Raw genomic sequence first — 17,543 nt, forward strand, 5'->3', positions numbered from 1 at the left:
CCAAACGTAGTTGATATGACAAGACATGTTTGCTGTGTGACTTTTGTTTCTTCAGTTTTGCACTCGATGCCTTTTTGGAGTTGTTCAGTATCTCAAAACAGATTTGCTTGCTTTCTAACACTATAGGACACTGTAATGAGTAAATCTGCACAAAAAGGCGAATCGCAGTGCTGTTCTTACTTGCTAAATTGGTGGCTATATACTCACCTGCCACTTTAATAAGAACACCTGTACACCTGCTCATTCATGCAATTATCCAATCAGCCAATCATCAATCAGTTGTCAAACTGGACAATTGATGATTGGAAAAATGTTACTTGTTTTTTTCCGATCTTCTCTCGTCTCATTTCGGTGGTCCTGTGCCCACTGAGATGCTTTTCTGCTCACCACAGTTGTAAAGAGTGGTTATCTGAGCTATTGTAGCCTTCCTGTAAGCTCAGGCCAGTCTGACTATTCTCCTCTGACCTCTCTCATCAACAAGGCATTTCCACCCACAGAACTGGCGCTCGCTGTTCTTAGCTCTTCACACCATTTAAACTTTAGAGACTGTTCGTGCAAATCCCAGGAGATCAGCAGTTTCTGAAACATTCAAACCAACCCGTCTGGCACCAACAACCCCACCAAGGTCAAAGTCACCAAGATCACTTTTTTTTTAAGTTTGATGTGAACAATTGCACACTTGGGCAGAGGTAGAAGTGTTTCTATGAAAGTGTTTGGTGAGTGTTTATTACCCTTGTAGCTCCAGTGCCAAACTAATGAAGCAAATTTGAGACGCCAAACATGTCTTGGCTGACAAGTGGAAAATGTAAATGTAAAACGTAAATGTAAATTCATTTTGGCCGTACTATCCCTTTCACCAATTCATTTGCATTTTGCTTTGTGATCAGATGTCAAGTGGACCAGCAAAGGTGCAACTCGAGAAACGTCTTATGAATATGGTCTAGAAACGTGACACCAGTTTTGGTCTTTGAAATGAAATCTGGCGTCTCTTAAGAAAAATGTTAAGAAATCCTGCATATATTTTGTGATATGTAATTAAATGTGAGTTTACAGAAAGGAAAGGTCGCAGTAGTTTGTGCAGCTGAATGTCCTTAGAATTTGCTGGAAATATTTAAGAGAAAAAAATGAAAATGTTTAAGTTTTTCCATAAAATAGCAGCAGATTAGAGAGCCTCAGGATGCAGTCCAGCCACAATAATGAGTGTATTATGAATTTAGTTTAGATTAGAGAAACGGTGTGCATTCTCAGATTGCCATGATATAATTGACTGTTGTTGTTGTTTTTTTTTGGCTATTTTGGCTCATACACAATTGGCCAGTGGGAATTAAAAAGTGCTGCATAGGTTTTTATTCTTTATTCATGGTTTTTATTTCACTAAAAGATTTTGCATCCAGCTTCACGGATTACAAATCACAAAGCAGAATTTAATTTGCATTGACGTATTAATGTTATGTCACTCATTAACACAAATCACTTTTACACCACTCATAAAGAGCACATTTACTGATATCTGACATACTACCCTGCTGTTTTTCAGTGAAACGTTTAAAGAACGATTTTTGTTTGTTTGTTTTGTTTGGTTTACAGAGTTCTGCGCAAATTCCAGTATTTGTTAAACCCTCGACAGGTTTATAACCTCTCCAATGGTGGACCAGGACCAGGGTAAGGTTTTCTAATTCTGTTATTATTACTATTCTTTTTTTTAAATAGTGCCAAGAAGCCAATCGCCAATACAAATGACTGTGCAGTTTTTCTGTGCAGTTGATTCATTTCTTTTTGAACCGAATCAGGGGAATTGATTCACAAGTTTGTCTTTCCATTAGTACATAAATACAACCACATTCTTGATGAGATATAATCTGTTTTCCACATCTCCTTCCATATTATTTAGGCTATTTATCATATAAAATCTGACTACTATCACTTCTTTTATCAAACTATAGGCTTCTTAGATGATAGACACATGCCATAATACTACTGTACCATAGTAAAGTTGATCATTTTTTAATTTCGATTAAGTCTTATTACAGTTATTGTGCTTGGCTTGTAGAACATCGTCAATGGTGCATCCACAAGAAGAGTCTAGTTGCTATTTATATATATATATATATATATATATATACACACACACACACACACAGCTGGTATAAATAATATTCTATAAATAAATTTTTGATTCAGTAATGTGAAAATGTCACCATGTGTCTCACACACATACACACACACACCTGGTTCATAGGAGAAATGTGCTTGTGTGTTAATTTACACATCTGCATGCAAGAGCTTTATTACAGAGGAGACATGCAAATTGATTACAGAAGTTATCCTGTAAAAAATAATCCCATCTAAATAAGTCTAATGTCTGTTTTTCTTCCTTCTTCCTGGAGGAATTTCCAACCTGAATTGCCTGAATGATTTTCAGTTAATTCAGGGGCGGTCTGATCTAGATAGCTATCTCTGATTTGACACGTATATATGTTTTTATATAGAGAAAATATTCATATTAACCACTGACTTGCTGTATAAAGACAGAATTGTAAAATCGTAACTGAGATATTTCTCATGGTGGTGAATCAGTATTGTCAATTGTCTAATATTTAATTAGACAATTGACAATAATATTGTCAATATTAGATCTGTATCAGTTAAGTAGGTGGAGCTGAATAAGATTTGATTGATTTTTTTTTTCTCACTCTTTTAGCCTGCCACATTTCTAACCCATGAACATAAAGGGGTGGTTCAACTAGAGTTAGCATGCTAACTAGAGTTAGCATTACCTTGGACTGTCATGACATCACTTACTCACAAGTGCAATATATAACACTATAAACACACAAAATCCGGTTTATAATGACTTATGGAAACGGTCAGAAGTGCAGTTGCTGTAATTTTGTCTTCATAATAAGCTCATATGAGTGCTGTATTAGCTTTCCAGCAGGGTGCGGAGTGAAGGGGTGCGAGGGAGTGCCTATAAAATGATTGACAGGTCAGCCATGTAAACACAAACATGCATTCTGGTCCAGTTTTCCAGAGGGGTTTTCTCAGCCACGTAACACTTATCATCTGAAGTCACGTCTGAAAACATCGGTTTTTTTTGTTTGTTTTTTTTATCAAGTTCTGCGTATTTTTCCAGCTTACTCATATTATTAGCAAGAAAAAAAACGACTCTTGCACCTGTAAACAAATTTGTCGGAAAGATTCAAATCGAAAGTTAGTGATGTTTAATATCACTATGACATGATGTACACAATGCCAGTTGAAACACACTGTATTAATATTTTTGGTTAAACCTCAAGAAATGGGTTAAATCCTGTAGAATTAGAAAATCACAGTAAAATATATGTTTGATGTTTGACACGTTTTATTGGAATTTTAAAAAATTGGGAAAAATGTATCTCTAGCTAGAAAAGGATGATCTGGGTGAATCTAATGAAGACACTTCACAGATACACACAATATGTATTTGTTGTACAAATTACAAAAAGACAACCCTTAAATGTGATTTTAATTAGAATTACAATAATTTTATTTATTATTTAAACTCAATTATAGTTAATTGAAAGTATAGTGTCAAAATCTTTTAGTCAGTGAAAATTAGAAGTAACCAGCCAAAAATATATTCAAGTGAAAGTCGAGAAGTTGTTACTTTTAAATGTACCTAAGTATTAAAAAGTGATGAAATTAAGTTAATCATGTTTTAATATGAAACATAACTTTTATTACTTACCTAAAACTGACTTAAGTTTGCAATATTTCCAGTTAGCTAGAACCTAGCTAGTTATGTTAGTTACTGAAATCCATGCTAGTGTAACCTGTCATTAGCAAAGAAAACAGGCTAAAATATAGTAGTTAAACATAGCGAGTTAACGTTAGCAAATTGGCAACACGTATCCCAATATGCTTTTCAAAATTAGATGGACTTCACACCATCTAGGGAGGCAAAGGAGTACATTGTTTTATACGAGTCTTTGCTGACTCCAGCAATACTGAAACATGTTTTCTGAGGTAGGGCCAGGGGCGCTCATGTTCCACGCTCAAGTTCCACACTGCAGTCCAGTAGCTTATCCATATTCAGACACACAGATAGCTACAGCGCTAACTACATGGCGTAGCATGAGAAGGTGACGGCTGGTGATAAATTGGGATGTGAAACTGAAATGACTGGATGCTAAATGAAGCCTAACTGATTGAGTCAACAGCCTGCAGTTATTGGCTGGATGACCAAAGAAGAAACCTTTCGAGATTTGTAAAGAATTTAGAAGATCTAAATAAAAATGCAAGGAGTAAAAAGTAACTTTTCTACTCCATTCATTCATTCTATGTGTGTTGCTCATATACTATAGATTCCTTTCTGACATGGTGATATACATCGTTTCTGACAAGCCATCTGCAAAGCTTACACTTAGTGAAGTTTTACTGAAGGAGAACCGGGGACTTTAATGGAAGAAGAGCAGGAAGTAATGATTATAAATTGCAACGGTAAAGCAGGAGCCAAATCAAAAGGCTTTTATGTGAAGTGCCAGTGAAGCTACGGCCAATTGTTACTGCAGACTTTAGTAAAGAGGAACCACTGGAAATGCAGAAGGAAGTGCAAGTGGTGGCAGATATACAACACACTGACACGGAACAAAACAGCTCACTGCTAGTTTTCCTGTTGCCAAGATAAAGAAAATGAGCACAATGAGCTAATTATAAACCATTGTTGAGAAACTCCTGGTGTCACCGTGTGCTGTACATTTTAGGGTCTTTCATTAAAATTCCTCATTAAAACTCGTATCTTAAATTCTTAGTGGCGAGGTTTTGCAAGATCAGTCAAGCCCATCCACTTTCACTTGAGCACTGCATGCAGAGATGAAATGAAGTGCTCAGGAGCACCAATCAGAAAGTGCAAGTACACAACAGTGTGAGATGAGTGTGAGACAATAAGCACACAAAACATTGAGTACACAGTACAGGCATGGTGTTAACTCTTAAAGAACTGGTGTGGCTGCAGGTTTTCAGTCCAACCAGTCAGGAGATTGGAATAACTTCTGACGGTTTAGTTTCATGAATAATTTTGTAGGGTGTAGCTGTGGGGACAGTATTGCCTTGAGTTTGAGCCACTTATGAACCAGATCTGTGCCACATCTGGGCCAGATATTTAAAAATAATATTCAGATCTGCATGAGTTAAAGGCCAGATATAACAGTATTCTTTGTTAATCTGGGCCAGGTCTAAATCTGTTTTGGTACAGGTTCAGTTCCTGTACAGGACCATTGTGCAAAAAGACACAAAGCTACCTCTGCTCTACGGATCTGGGGTGGATCTGGGGCGGGTCTTTGGGCGGATCTGGGGCGGATCTGGGGTGGATCTGGGGCGGATCTGGGGCGGATCTGGGGTGGATCTGGGGCGGATCCGGAGTGAGTGCAGCACTACATTTAGCCCCAGTCCAGTTGTCGGTGGAGTCTTAGCTTCCTTAAGGGTTCTATTTGGAGCCATCCCTGACAGGGGAACCTTCTGGTTCCGCATAACACCTGTATAGGGTTCTAGATTTAACTATTTCCTGTAGAATGTGTCAGGTGAAGGGTCCCTCCTTGAGCTTTCCTTTTTTTAAATGGAGAATCTGCTCCTGTTTTTCCCCAGTTGTGAAAGCCAGTTGATACATACTTGTGTTTTTGGGTGTAATATGTAAAATTGTCTCATCTGAATCTGAAATTTAAACAAAACTGATGGTAGTTTTTCCTCACCAGGTTGAGCTTCTTCAGGGATCTTCAGGACTACAGAATATTAGTGTGTGGAGGTGATGGGACTGTGGGCTGGATCCTCGATGCCCTAGGTTAGAATTAAACATGTTTTTTTTCTTTTAAATCTTTCATAGTGAATATGACAAGAAGATAAATTTTGCTGGACATGGCCACTAGATGGTGCACTCAGATACTCAGTCTGTAGTAGTATTATGTGCTATGAGGTGGAGGTGTAAATAAATTACAGATCAATCTGCATTATTATTTAGTCATGTTGAAGAACATGGAAAAAATAAGATGTTATTCGTAAACTGTTTGAGATAAGGCACATCAGAGGACATCTGCCTTGAGAAAGGTTTAAAGATGCAGTGGCTATTCTTGTATTGCCAGACCTCAAACAACCATGATTGAGGGAAGAGAGCACTTTTACAGATTTTTCAGTCTGTAATTACTAGATGATTTCTCTTCAAATTATTGTAATCATCTACTATTACAACAATCGCTGAATATTCAGCTAATCACCATTAAAGTGCAGCAGCCCTGTCTAAAATGATCTGCTTTTATCCTGATGTGACTGTCAGAATTTCTCTCACCCACTTGTAGACAAGGCCAACCTGCCAGTGCGCCCTCCAGTGGCCGTGCTTCCTCTCGGCACAGGAAATGACCTCGCGCGCTGTCTGCGATGGGGAGGAGGTAAGAACATCAGCTCTGAGGTCGGTGTCACATTTGGAATAAACCAGATCAGGAAAAAAATGGACTAATGTTATTTAGATTTGCTCGGCAATGTTTAATTTCAGCAAATCATCTCATAGCAGTCGGATTTCAAAATAAATAACTGCATCCATGTGAAAAAATGCTTATTCCCTCTGCTGTATAAATGATATTAAGTTGTTTCTGAACATTTTATGTCAAGTCTCACCCTTACAAGTTGCACTCTTGTTCATGAGGGATCTAAATCTACATCCAGGTTTGGGTAAAGCTGCACTGTGACACCGTCTCTTGTTAAAGGCGCTATACGAATAAAATCATTTGAATTCAATTGAATTGAAAATTTGTCCAGGATCACATGTAAATGAAGCATTTTGCGATTTATACAGTCAGAATTATTTGACCAAAGCATTTTCAAAGAGGAAACTTTGCTTCTGTGTTTAAAATTTCTGAATATCTGAGGAACCACAGCCTAATTTCAGTGATAGGATGACATGAAGCTGCTTTGAACTCCGCATTTTTCAGTTTTTCATGTTGAATACAGTGTTTCCATTGCAAGCTCAAGTAGCTGAATCAGTAAAAATACTAAAATATATCAGTATTCCAGGAGATGAATTGGGAAAGCACTCGATTAATATTCTCTAACAGTATATGAATAATTTCATATATGGGTAAAAAAAATTCTTAGAAATATGCCACAGAGCAAAAATTACTTTACTTTTATTGTGATTATTTAATGTTTTAATTTTTTTATGTTCATGTTGGAATTGTGCTATAGAACATGATCATAAATGACAACTTTTACTTACATAATTTAATTTTTTGAAATTTTATTTTTATCCATAAACACTTTTATAACACAACAGAAATAAGAGTGGAAATGTATCATATTATATTTACAGAAAAAAATGAATAAATTGATCTCTATTTTAATGATTTTCTATAATACTGTACATAATTGCCAAGTTTCAGCTTTGACATATACAGTACTGTGCAAAAGTATAATATTATTACTTTAATATTAATAAAAAAAAATTTCTTAGATGTTTATTTGATGTCTTCTGTATGAGTGAATAAGTACATTTTGAAAAAGAAATATGTTTTACAGAGAAACGTGGGTATATCAGTAAAGAAAGTATCACATTACGTAATATGTTATTAAACGACTTATTAACCAGAAACCATAATGAATACACAGTACTGTGTGTATACAGCGTCCTCACGCATGCATGCAGCCTGTACAGTACGGCTGTACAGTGTGATTAATGGGCTGTGTATGTGCAGGTTATGACGGCGTGGACCTGAGCCGTATCCTGAAGGAGCTGGAGTTCAGCACGCTGGTACAGATGGACCGCTGGAGTGTGGAGGTGGTGATGGAGGACAGTCAAGAGAAAGGAGACCCCGTGCCTTATGAGATCATCAACAACTACTTCTCCATCGGAGTGGTGAGAGAGATAACAAAAAATCCCTCAACACTCATCAGCTAGCAAATCCTCGAGCATAGTAAACTTTAACAGTATAGTTAGAGTATATTTTAGATCATGTACCTGAAATACTGTACTCTATTATTCTATACACAATGTTATTACTGAAAACACTTTAATATATTGTATAACATATAATACACTTACACTAGTGTTTATTCTTGGTGTTCTAATAATAGTTGTGATCTAATCTAATGTGTGTGTATTTCTCAAAATGGTCGAACTTAAACACCAGCCAGCATTTAGTATCTTATATTCAGAATTTCCTAGCACACTCATTTATTTATTTGATATAATATGTTAATTTGACGCTCTTTTTAAATAATAATATGCAGAAAACATAACACTGTTAAATTAAATACCCAATAGTCACATTTAAGTTAAAGTAATTCACAAGAAAACCACTTGAATAGAAGTTTTAACGTATCTCTCAATTCTATGTTGTATTATATGATTATGATATGAAGTATATATATAGCTGATAAATAATGCTCGAAAAGTCATCAGTGTTTTTTTTTCCCCCAAAAGTGTGTGAGGAAATTGATCATAGTCTTCATAGATTTTGAAAACGTACTGAAGCGAAAGTTAAAGTTTACGGAAAGATTTATACTTTCATAAGCCCAAAAAAGTACAGCTGTGAAGTATTTCTATTTTGTTACTCTATACCATTGCTTCAAATATTTATTATACAAACACAACGTGATAATATTGGATGTCTTCATTAAATATTAGTGAATTATTAATGATATTACGGTAAATAATGAATCAAGACGCTGATGATCCGTTTGATTTTTTCAGTCGTATTGACCAGCCGAGATCTGGTGGATGTTCTCCTGCAGGAAGTTGAACTGTATAAGTTGATTTAAAGCTGTGTGTGTGTGTGTGTGTGTGTGTGTGTGTGTGTGCGTGTGTGTGTGTTAGAATATGAGATGGTAGGATTTTATGAAGATGGAGGACAGACAGATGATATTGACAGATAATATTAAAATACACTGCATCGCATATTAATTGATTGTATGTTGTGTTTGCAGGATGCGTCGATTGCTCACCGGTTTCATACCATGCGTGAAAAACATCCACAGAAATTCAACAGCAGGTGGGAGCTTATTATAATTCTGCTTGAATGCCTTTTATATTAATCATAATATTTATGATTCTGTAATAGTGTTATATTTACATGTACCACAGCACTTTAAAATGATTGATTCTGATTGGTCGGAAAAGTGTTGATTTATTTTCTGTAACAGCAGCCCTGCCAGTAGTTTCGACTGAAATCGAGATCACAGGTTTATAATAATATACTTGTTCTGATATGTTATCGTTTCTATAGCAACAACTCATTCACAGAGACTTGTATTTGATATTGTATTATATGATTATGTGGGTGATCTCGTAGCATTTTTGGAAGGAGTCTCCAGTGTCAGCTGTAACTTTAGGCTTCTTGACATGGGAGACTTAAAGTTACCTGTTGACATTCTTTAATAAATAAAAATTGCTAGTGTTGGTGAATTGCTGTGGTATAAGAGGAATAAAACACTTTGAGATGTGCTGTTATAGGAAAATAATCAACGTCAGGGTGGTAATACTAACTCCAGTCATGGCTAACTGCATTACTTAACCACTGATGTTGATTATTTTCCTGTAAGAGTAAAATATTAAAAATATTTTCCCGTCCTAAAGTGTTGTATTCCTTATGTGTTAATGTGTTAGTTAATATTTTTCCTTTAATATCATCAGGGGTGATGATGTATTATGTCCCAGGTGTTTGATTTTATATATTTATAGTACACTATTAGGTGTCAGGACGTGAAAATGAATTATTCAGGCTTCATTTATTCATATGTTCGTACACCGGTCACACAGTGAGGCAGACGTTTTGCAGCTGAAATACTGAATTCTACAAAATTAATATATATATATATATAAAGCTCTGGTCATTTCACCAAAATGTCATGTTTACACTATAATGTCTCAGGTAATAAGCAATTAACACCTGGGACAATCACAGCAATTATCAGGTTTAACTCATTTTCAGTTTAGTTTATGATCTTTCCCACCAGGGTGCAGCATGGCGCATGTAAACACTGAATGTTGTTAGAGTGTGAACTGCATGACATGCTACTTCTCAGAGTGTGTTAATGGCTTCTGTTCGTATGTAAATGTCACTGCTGAATTCAGAATGAAGAACAAGCTCTGGTACTTTGAGTTTGCCACCTCGGAGACGATCTCGGCATCCTGTAAAAAACTCAAGGAGTGCCTCACCATAGAGGTAAGATAGAGACATCATCTATGAAACGTTACAGAAATGCAGTTCTTCAAAGCTAAATACCTCTTTACTGACTAGAAGAAATGCTATAAAATGAGTATTTATTTCAACAATTACCCGTGTACAGGAAAATACAATATATACTTTATATGAGCTAGAAAATGAAATAATTCTTTAGCAAGAGAGAGAGGGCATTTGATTTAAATCTCACTCCTACACAATTGTCTTGATACAGGTTTATTTTTCTTTTAACGTGTCCTGTAGTACTATTTGTAAAAGATACACAATCTGTTTTTAGTAAGCCGCTTGTCCTTTTTACTTTTGGTGCTATATGTCTCATTTAGTGCATTTAGATTATTATATTTAGTATGTATTCTTGACCTGGAAATGTGAATATAGCACGTCTGTAAAAATAATTCAAGCTACATACAATATTTGGACCTTAATGGTGATGAAAATCTTTACTCTTACAGCCGATGCACCTTAACATGCACCTTCTCAGTTAAGGATACAAACTAAAGACACAAAAGATGTACCCTTGATCGATCCACCCAGTAATTAATTATTTTTAAAATATTTTTTCCTAGAAGGCACAAATTTCCATTCCTACAAAGTACAAAGTAGGAGTATGTGAACCCCATTTGAGAGACGCTGTCTAACATGATTCTTGGGAAAAAGTATCTTTAATAAAATACGACCTTAAGCAGTTAACTCATTAATTAACTAGTTCTGTCCTGTGTAGTGTTGCGGCATTCAGCTGGACCTCAGTAACCTCTCCCTGGAAGGCATTGCCATCCTGAACATTCCCAGCATGCACGGCGGATCCAACCTGTGGGGTGAAGCCAAAAAGAGTGACCGAGCGAGCCAGGAATTGCCTGAGGTTATCGTAGATCCTGAAGACTTAAAAGTCAGCCCTCAAGGTAGGACTAGTTCAAGGACTGTCTTATCAGTGTTCCTACTCAGACTGAGTGAAGACACCGAGACAGACACATGAAATTTCTCACAGACAGTTTGTAAAGGATGTTTTATATTGACAATTTAAAATCAGGGCCATGTTCTTGGCCAAGACAACAAGATTGTCAGCTCCAGTTAGCTACGTAAGGAGTAAAATACTTGGAGGTGTGTTGTGATAGGAAAATAATCAACAGTGGGGTGGTGTGATTATTGTTACCACACCAAAGTTGATTATTTTCTTGTAACATTATGTCCCAAAGGGTTTTGTTCCTCTTATATCATGGCAATTTATCAAGGCAAACATTTTTTTATTTACAAAAGAGTTTAATGTTGTTGAACGTCCACAGAACAAGTTAGTTCCTGTTATCACTTTTGTTATAGCAGCTATAAACTGTTGTTCACTCACCAGCCACTCTTTTTTTATTTGAAATTAATAAGACAAAAAATGCAGCTTGTCATGGTACTGCAAAACTGCAAAGCCCTCAATCCTGAAGAACTTCCTGTGTCAGAAAACCTACTGACACTGGAGACTCCTTCCTACAATGATAAATAAACGTCTTCTCGCAGAAAACTTATCAACACATGGTTTTTAATATGTTTACGTGGCACGCCTGTCATTCAAGCCCCTGTGTAAGTTGTTATTGTAATTTATACTTTATCTTGCAGCTGTAACTAGTGTCAGAGCTGCTGTTATAGAAAATTAGTCAACACTTCCTGACCAATCAGATTAGAGAATTCAACTGCACTTTGATATAATGGAATGGGAATTATTCCATTGATACAAATGCTTTTATATTTTGGTTAATTTGTGCTTTTGTGTATTTAAAAAAAGGAAAATGGGAAACTAAGAGTATGAATGATGACTTATTGTAATTTTATGTCTTCAATTTATCTCACCGCCACATTAAACTAAATAGTGTGCATGTTTTACTGCAAAAATAATTTTAATTTGCTCAGTATCATCCTTATTAGGCAATTTTTGTCTTACCGTATGAGTCACGTTTTACATCTGCCCTTTCTATCAACACAGACGAGCTCAATTCTGTTTTAATCCAGAGGCTGTTCTAATAAACTTCTCAGATAAACCGAGTTAATCACTTTGAAAAGATCATGATTAGTAAATCTGCTACACGTCATTTTATCTTGGATGCATGAAGCAAAAGAATGTGGCCCAGGTCTGTTCTCGATGTTGGTTGTAGAAATTGATTCCCAGAAAGGAATGATTTAGTGCTGTATTTAGCTGATCAGATAACACGCCCAATAATGTATAATGTTTGTGTGCCTTTAGACATGAGTGATAAGCGCCTGGAGGTGGTGGGACTGGAGGGAGCGATAGAAATGGGACAAATCTACACAGGCCTGAAGAGTGCTGTCCGGCTTGCCAAGACCTCCCAGATCACCATCAGGTCAGCCATCACGCACATACACACACGTACACACACGTACACACATACACAGGCTTATAGTACGTATTAACGTGGCTACATTTGAAAACACATTTTTCCATATCAGTTTTGCTTTTCCACATACACACTTAAACAGTGTTATCGACCACCGAAAACACATCTTTTGTTAAATCTACTCTTCAGAGTGGATGAAGTATTTTTATGTTATAGTGTGAATAACTCGAAAACATACGAATACCTGTATTTTCATTGTACAAGTATAACAAGATTCAGTGCAGTTCCCCATTAGGATATGTTACAAACATTAAAATATCATGTATATCATGACTGTATATATGCATAGAGAATGTATAAATATGTACGGTACAGAAGTAACTGCAGTAGCGCAGATATATTTTTGTGCAGTGGGTGATGGCTTTAGGATGACACAGTGCAAATGAAGTGTGCAAAAAATCTGGTTCCGAAAAATTGTGCAAAATATTAGCAGCATGGCGTGGTGCCAGAGTAAGTTCTGTATTGATTCAGCAGCATTAAGTCAATGAAATAAACCCATTCTCTGAGCATTGATGAAACAGAAAACATTGGCATATGGTTGTCATGTGATTCCACAATTCCAAAATGGCAGAACTTACTGTTACGTAGTTTTATTTTAATTCCATGTTGTAGTGCTTTGTATAGTATATAAGCATCGGGTGCAAGAAAGTATTTTTTTATGTTCATGTTGTCAAAACAATTAAATTGTGACATGCTGTGACATGTCCAGGATGTCGACACCCTGCAGGTTTGTCTGGCTTAACCCCCCTCCCCCCAGTCTGCATACTCCAAATAGTCATTAGTTCACACTTAAGATGGCGCTGCTCTTTTCTCATGCATAGAACCTGGTTAAGAGTCTCATAACACTGAAGATTTACAGCAAGGAGGGAAAAAAAAAAAAAACAGTTGTACAGATGCCCATATAATTACAGCACAGATTTACTTGACTCATTTATTTATTCAAGTGGAACCATGACAGTTTTTAATCCTGAATTTTTTACACACAGAACCGCAATAAAACTGCTAAAACATTGATTTAGATTGATAAAAAGTATAATTAATTTTATTGTACTTGTATTAAACTTTATCAGATTCACAACATTATTTCAGCTTGTACATGACGAGCCAATTGTGGTTTTAACTATAATAACTAAAAATGATCTATAACTACTTTAACATAAAATGATAAAATAAGTATATAATAATTTGTGATCAGCATTAAGTCATTTTATAAAATGCAGTAACAATCCAAGATTTTGGTTACAAATCACAGACGTCACTCTGAGAATCACACACACAAAATAAACCCACTACTGCTGTACCCATATGGTCAGTTTTTTATTTTGTTATATCCATTATAATATATATTTTTAAATTGTATTTGTATTTTAAATTGCTTGTATTGCTTGGTAACAGGACAAAGAAGCCCCTGCCCATGCAGATCGATGGAGAGCCGTGGATGCAGCCGCCGTGTACTGTAAGTGCGCATTAGCTTCTAACTGCTCATTATACTTGGTAATGTCTTTCTTGAGGGACTATAAACCAAAGCACAGTGAAAGTGAATAATTGTACTTCTTTTCTGTACTTAAGTATCCCTTTAGAGGGATTTGTACTTGTACCTGAGGGTATTTAAATATTAATGTAATGCTCGTAATTACATTTCCTCACACTTTTTAATCCTTATATTCTTTTACTTAGATCGTCCACGTATGTACACGTGACATATCTCAAAGATCATGACTTTTTTCTTTGGCTCAGCTACTGATTCAATCAATTATATTTTTATTAACTATATTTAATAATACTTAAAAATGTGGACTTATTGATATAGTGAAGGAGTTTTGGAAGGAGTCTCCAGTGTCAGAGCTGTAAAGCTGTATGTAACTTTAGGTTTTGTGACACAGGAAAGTGTTCAGGGTGGAGGGCTTTGTGCTTCGCCGTTTCTCAGTAACATGACAAGCAGCAATTTTGTGTCGTATTAGCGTCAAGAGAGAGGAAAAAAATGAGACATTGTTGAACTGCTAGAATATAAGTGATAAAACTTGTTTCATGGAAGTTCCACAACATAAATGTAACTATAAACGGATAAAAAAGCACAGTGTCATTCTTTAATAAGTAAATAATATTAAATTGTAATTGTTGGCAAATTGACGTTGTGTACGAGGAGTTAAACATTTCGGGACGTGCTGTTATAGTAAAACGATCATCTAAGGTGGCGGTAACTAACTCCGCTTCATGTCGAGCCACGTCGCACTGCTCTGACGTTGATTATTTTCCTATAACAGTATGCACCCTATTGTCTTATTCCTTACTTATTTGTTACTTAAACAGTATTTATTTGCTGTTTAACTGCATTGATATGACTATTCACACTTTCACAACAGCATAAAGGTCATAGTATACAGTAAGTCAGTGACTCATACTGAACGTCTTCTTGATCTGTTTTGTGATGAGTCATGTGTTTTTTTTTTTCTCTACAGATTAATATCACACACAAGAACCAAGCCTGCATGCTGATGGCTCCTCAAACCAAATCCTCCGGCTTCTTCAACCTAAAGTAGTGTCTGCGTCTGCGCCTGCACCTGCATCAGCAACTTGACATGTTTATGTGGTCCATATATAGCAATTAATATATATATATGGATGCTGAAACCAATGTGGCCAAACTGTGTGTGCGCGTGTGTATTGAAAAGGATTAATATATACACAGAATATGATGCTTCAGTTTATATTTTGAAACCTGTGTTCTGAGGAGATCTCCTTTTCACACTGTCACTTACCTCAGTGGTGCATCAAGAATGCAGTGTTAGTTTTACTTGATCCCCGTCGTGCCATTACTGTCCATCACAGTACCGAGAAGGTCCAGATCACAGCAACAACACACCACGGCAAGAACCACCGCTTTCGTTTTCAGTGACCTAAATCTTCAACAGCTTTAGAAACTACTAATCACGATTAACATCAAGGTATAAACCGGCTGTATTAGGTTAGGCGTTAGGGTTTAGAGTGAATATCCGAGTGTGCGAAGATTGCCAACGCAGCCTGTAATTGTGTTTACACCTGAAACGTGTGGTGTAATATTTAGATAACATATTAATCGTTTTAAATGAATGATTTCACATTTTGCCTGGTTATGCTGATGTTAGCAAGAGATGCTTAATTCAGTCTCTTCAAACTGACCATCCTACTATACTAGTTAGTATATTTTAACAGCTTGAAGTTTAAGTTTACAACTTAACTGTGTTCATACTTCTCTTAAATCGATAGATATTATACACACACACACACACACACACACACACACACACACACACATGCTTATAAAAATAGATTGTGATAAGTCACATGCCTTTTAAGAGCTGACATCATACTGTCACCTTTAGCTTATTTCCTGAGAATGTGGATCTTTCAGATTACTGCCTGTAAAAATGACTGAATAAATGTCACAAAATGTTTAATTAAAGACTCACTTGTTTTTTTTCTTGCATTGTTATTTTTAGTCAGATGCACTTAGGGATTTGAGCCAAGTGAAGTAGATTACTCATTTCCTCATTAATTAAAGAAAAAGTGTATTTCATGGTCTTGCACCCTAGATGGCACTGTTTCCATTTCAGAATGAAAATCACACTGAATCAGATTTGCCTCCTGATTAGATTCAGTTATTTTTTGTAGAGGAAACTTATGGGTTTGTATCATGTATCTAGTACTATAAAATAAATGCTAGAACCTGTAACATACATATATATTTACAAATAACCTACTTAATTTGTACTTAACAGGGGAAAAAAGAGACTTTACTCATATTAGGGTCTGGAACTGAATACAGGAGTTATTTAAAAGTTATAGCTTCATTGTATTTATCTATAACCTTTATTTATATGGCACTTTTTATTTTGTCCAAAATCTCAAAGATTAAAAATTAGACAAAGATTAAAACAATTCACAATCATACGCAACATGTATAAGGATATATGAACTTAAAAAGAAAATATTTAATTTTTGTTTTTAAGATTTATTACTAATATGATGATAATTATTGCTACTTATTACTTACTACTACTACTAATTATTATTATTATTATTAGTAGTAGTAGTAGTAGTAGTAGTAGTATTTTTAAAGAATTATTAGAGAATTAAATATGTTTATAGGCATGTCTGCATGGTTTCTACTCATATTAGGGTCTGGAACTGAATACAGGAGTTATTTAAAAGTTGTAGAGTTATAGATTTATTGTCTTTATCTATAACCTTTATTTATATAGCACTTTTTATTTTGTCCAAAATCTCAAAGATTAAAAATTAGTCAAAGATTAAAACAATTCACAATCATACGCAACATGTATAAGGATATATGAACTTGAAAAGAAACTATTTAATTTTTGTTTTATGATTTATTGCTAATATGATGATAATTATTGCTACTTTTTACTTACTACTACTACTTATTATTATTAATAATAATAAAGAATTATTACAGAATTAAACATGTTTATAGGCATGTCTACATGGTTTGTACAGGACTCTTTTTAATAATTACATTTTAATTTTCCACACATATTCATATAAAACCTGTTGTACATCTATTGAGCAGTGTTAGTTTTAGACAAAGATCCTGTAGTATTTTTCAAACATTAATTTTAGGCCCCAAATTTGCATCTAAGTTTTAATTCAGCCTAATAATAACATACTACAGTATATCAGATTTAATAGCATGTAACAGCATGTCCAGGTTCTTGCTTGTCATTCTCAAACTTGTTTAATCTTCTTTTAAAATCTTTAAATCATTTCTGCTCGTGCGTCAATTCACGGTACAGTTCACACAAAATGAAAGAAAACAAAAACATTACTGTTGCGCTCGCCGTCCAATCAGATCTCCTCGCGGTTGCGCAGACTCCGCCCCCCCCCCCCCCCCCGCGCGCGCTCCTCATTTGTATAGCCCCGCCCCCTCCCCCCCCGCCGGTGTTTAAGC

At 35.6% G+C, this 17,543-nt stretch overlaps 1 protein-coding gene across 1 annotated transcript in view; it reads left to right on the plus strand.

The window, feature by feature from the left end:
* The window catches only part of dgkaa (diacylglycerol kinase, alpha a), a 50,443-nt gene extending 34,405 nt beyond the window's left edge, over positions 1-16,038 (plus strand). The window contains exons 15-24 of the mRNA XM_026945074.3: positions 1,588-1,662; positions 5,730-5,815; positions 6,327-6,416; positions 7,716-7,876; positions 8,947-9,011; positions 10,094-10,184; positions 10,924-11,101; positions 12,424-12,541; positions 13,991-14,051; positions 15,055-16,038. Of these exons, the coding sequence (XP_026800875.2) occupies positions 1,588-1,662; positions 5,730-5,815; positions 6,327-6,416; positions 7,716-7,876; positions 8,947-9,011; positions 10,094-10,184; positions 10,924-11,101; positions 12,424-12,541; positions 13,991-14,051; positions 15,055-15,135 (1,006 nt within the window). The 3' untranslated portion in view covers positions 15,136-16,038. The remainder of the gene's footprint in view (positions 1-1,587; positions 1,663-5,729; positions 5,816-6,326; positions 6,417-7,715; positions 7,877-8,946; positions 9,012-10,093; positions 10,185-10,923; positions 11,102-12,423; positions 12,542-13,990; positions 14,052-15,054) is intronic.
* Positions 16,039-17,543: the final 1,505 nt, after the last annotated feature.

The sequence above is a fragment of the Pangasianodon hypophthalmus genome, chromosome 16, assembly GCF_027358585.1.
Source record: "Pangasianodon hypophthalmus isolate fPanHyp1 chromosome 16, fPanHyp1.pri, whole genome shotgun sequence".
In the NCBI taxonomy this organism is placed as follows: domain Eukaryota; kingdom Metazoa; phylum Chordata; class Actinopteri; order Siluriformes; family Pangasiidae; genus Pangasianodon; species Pangasianodon hypophthalmus.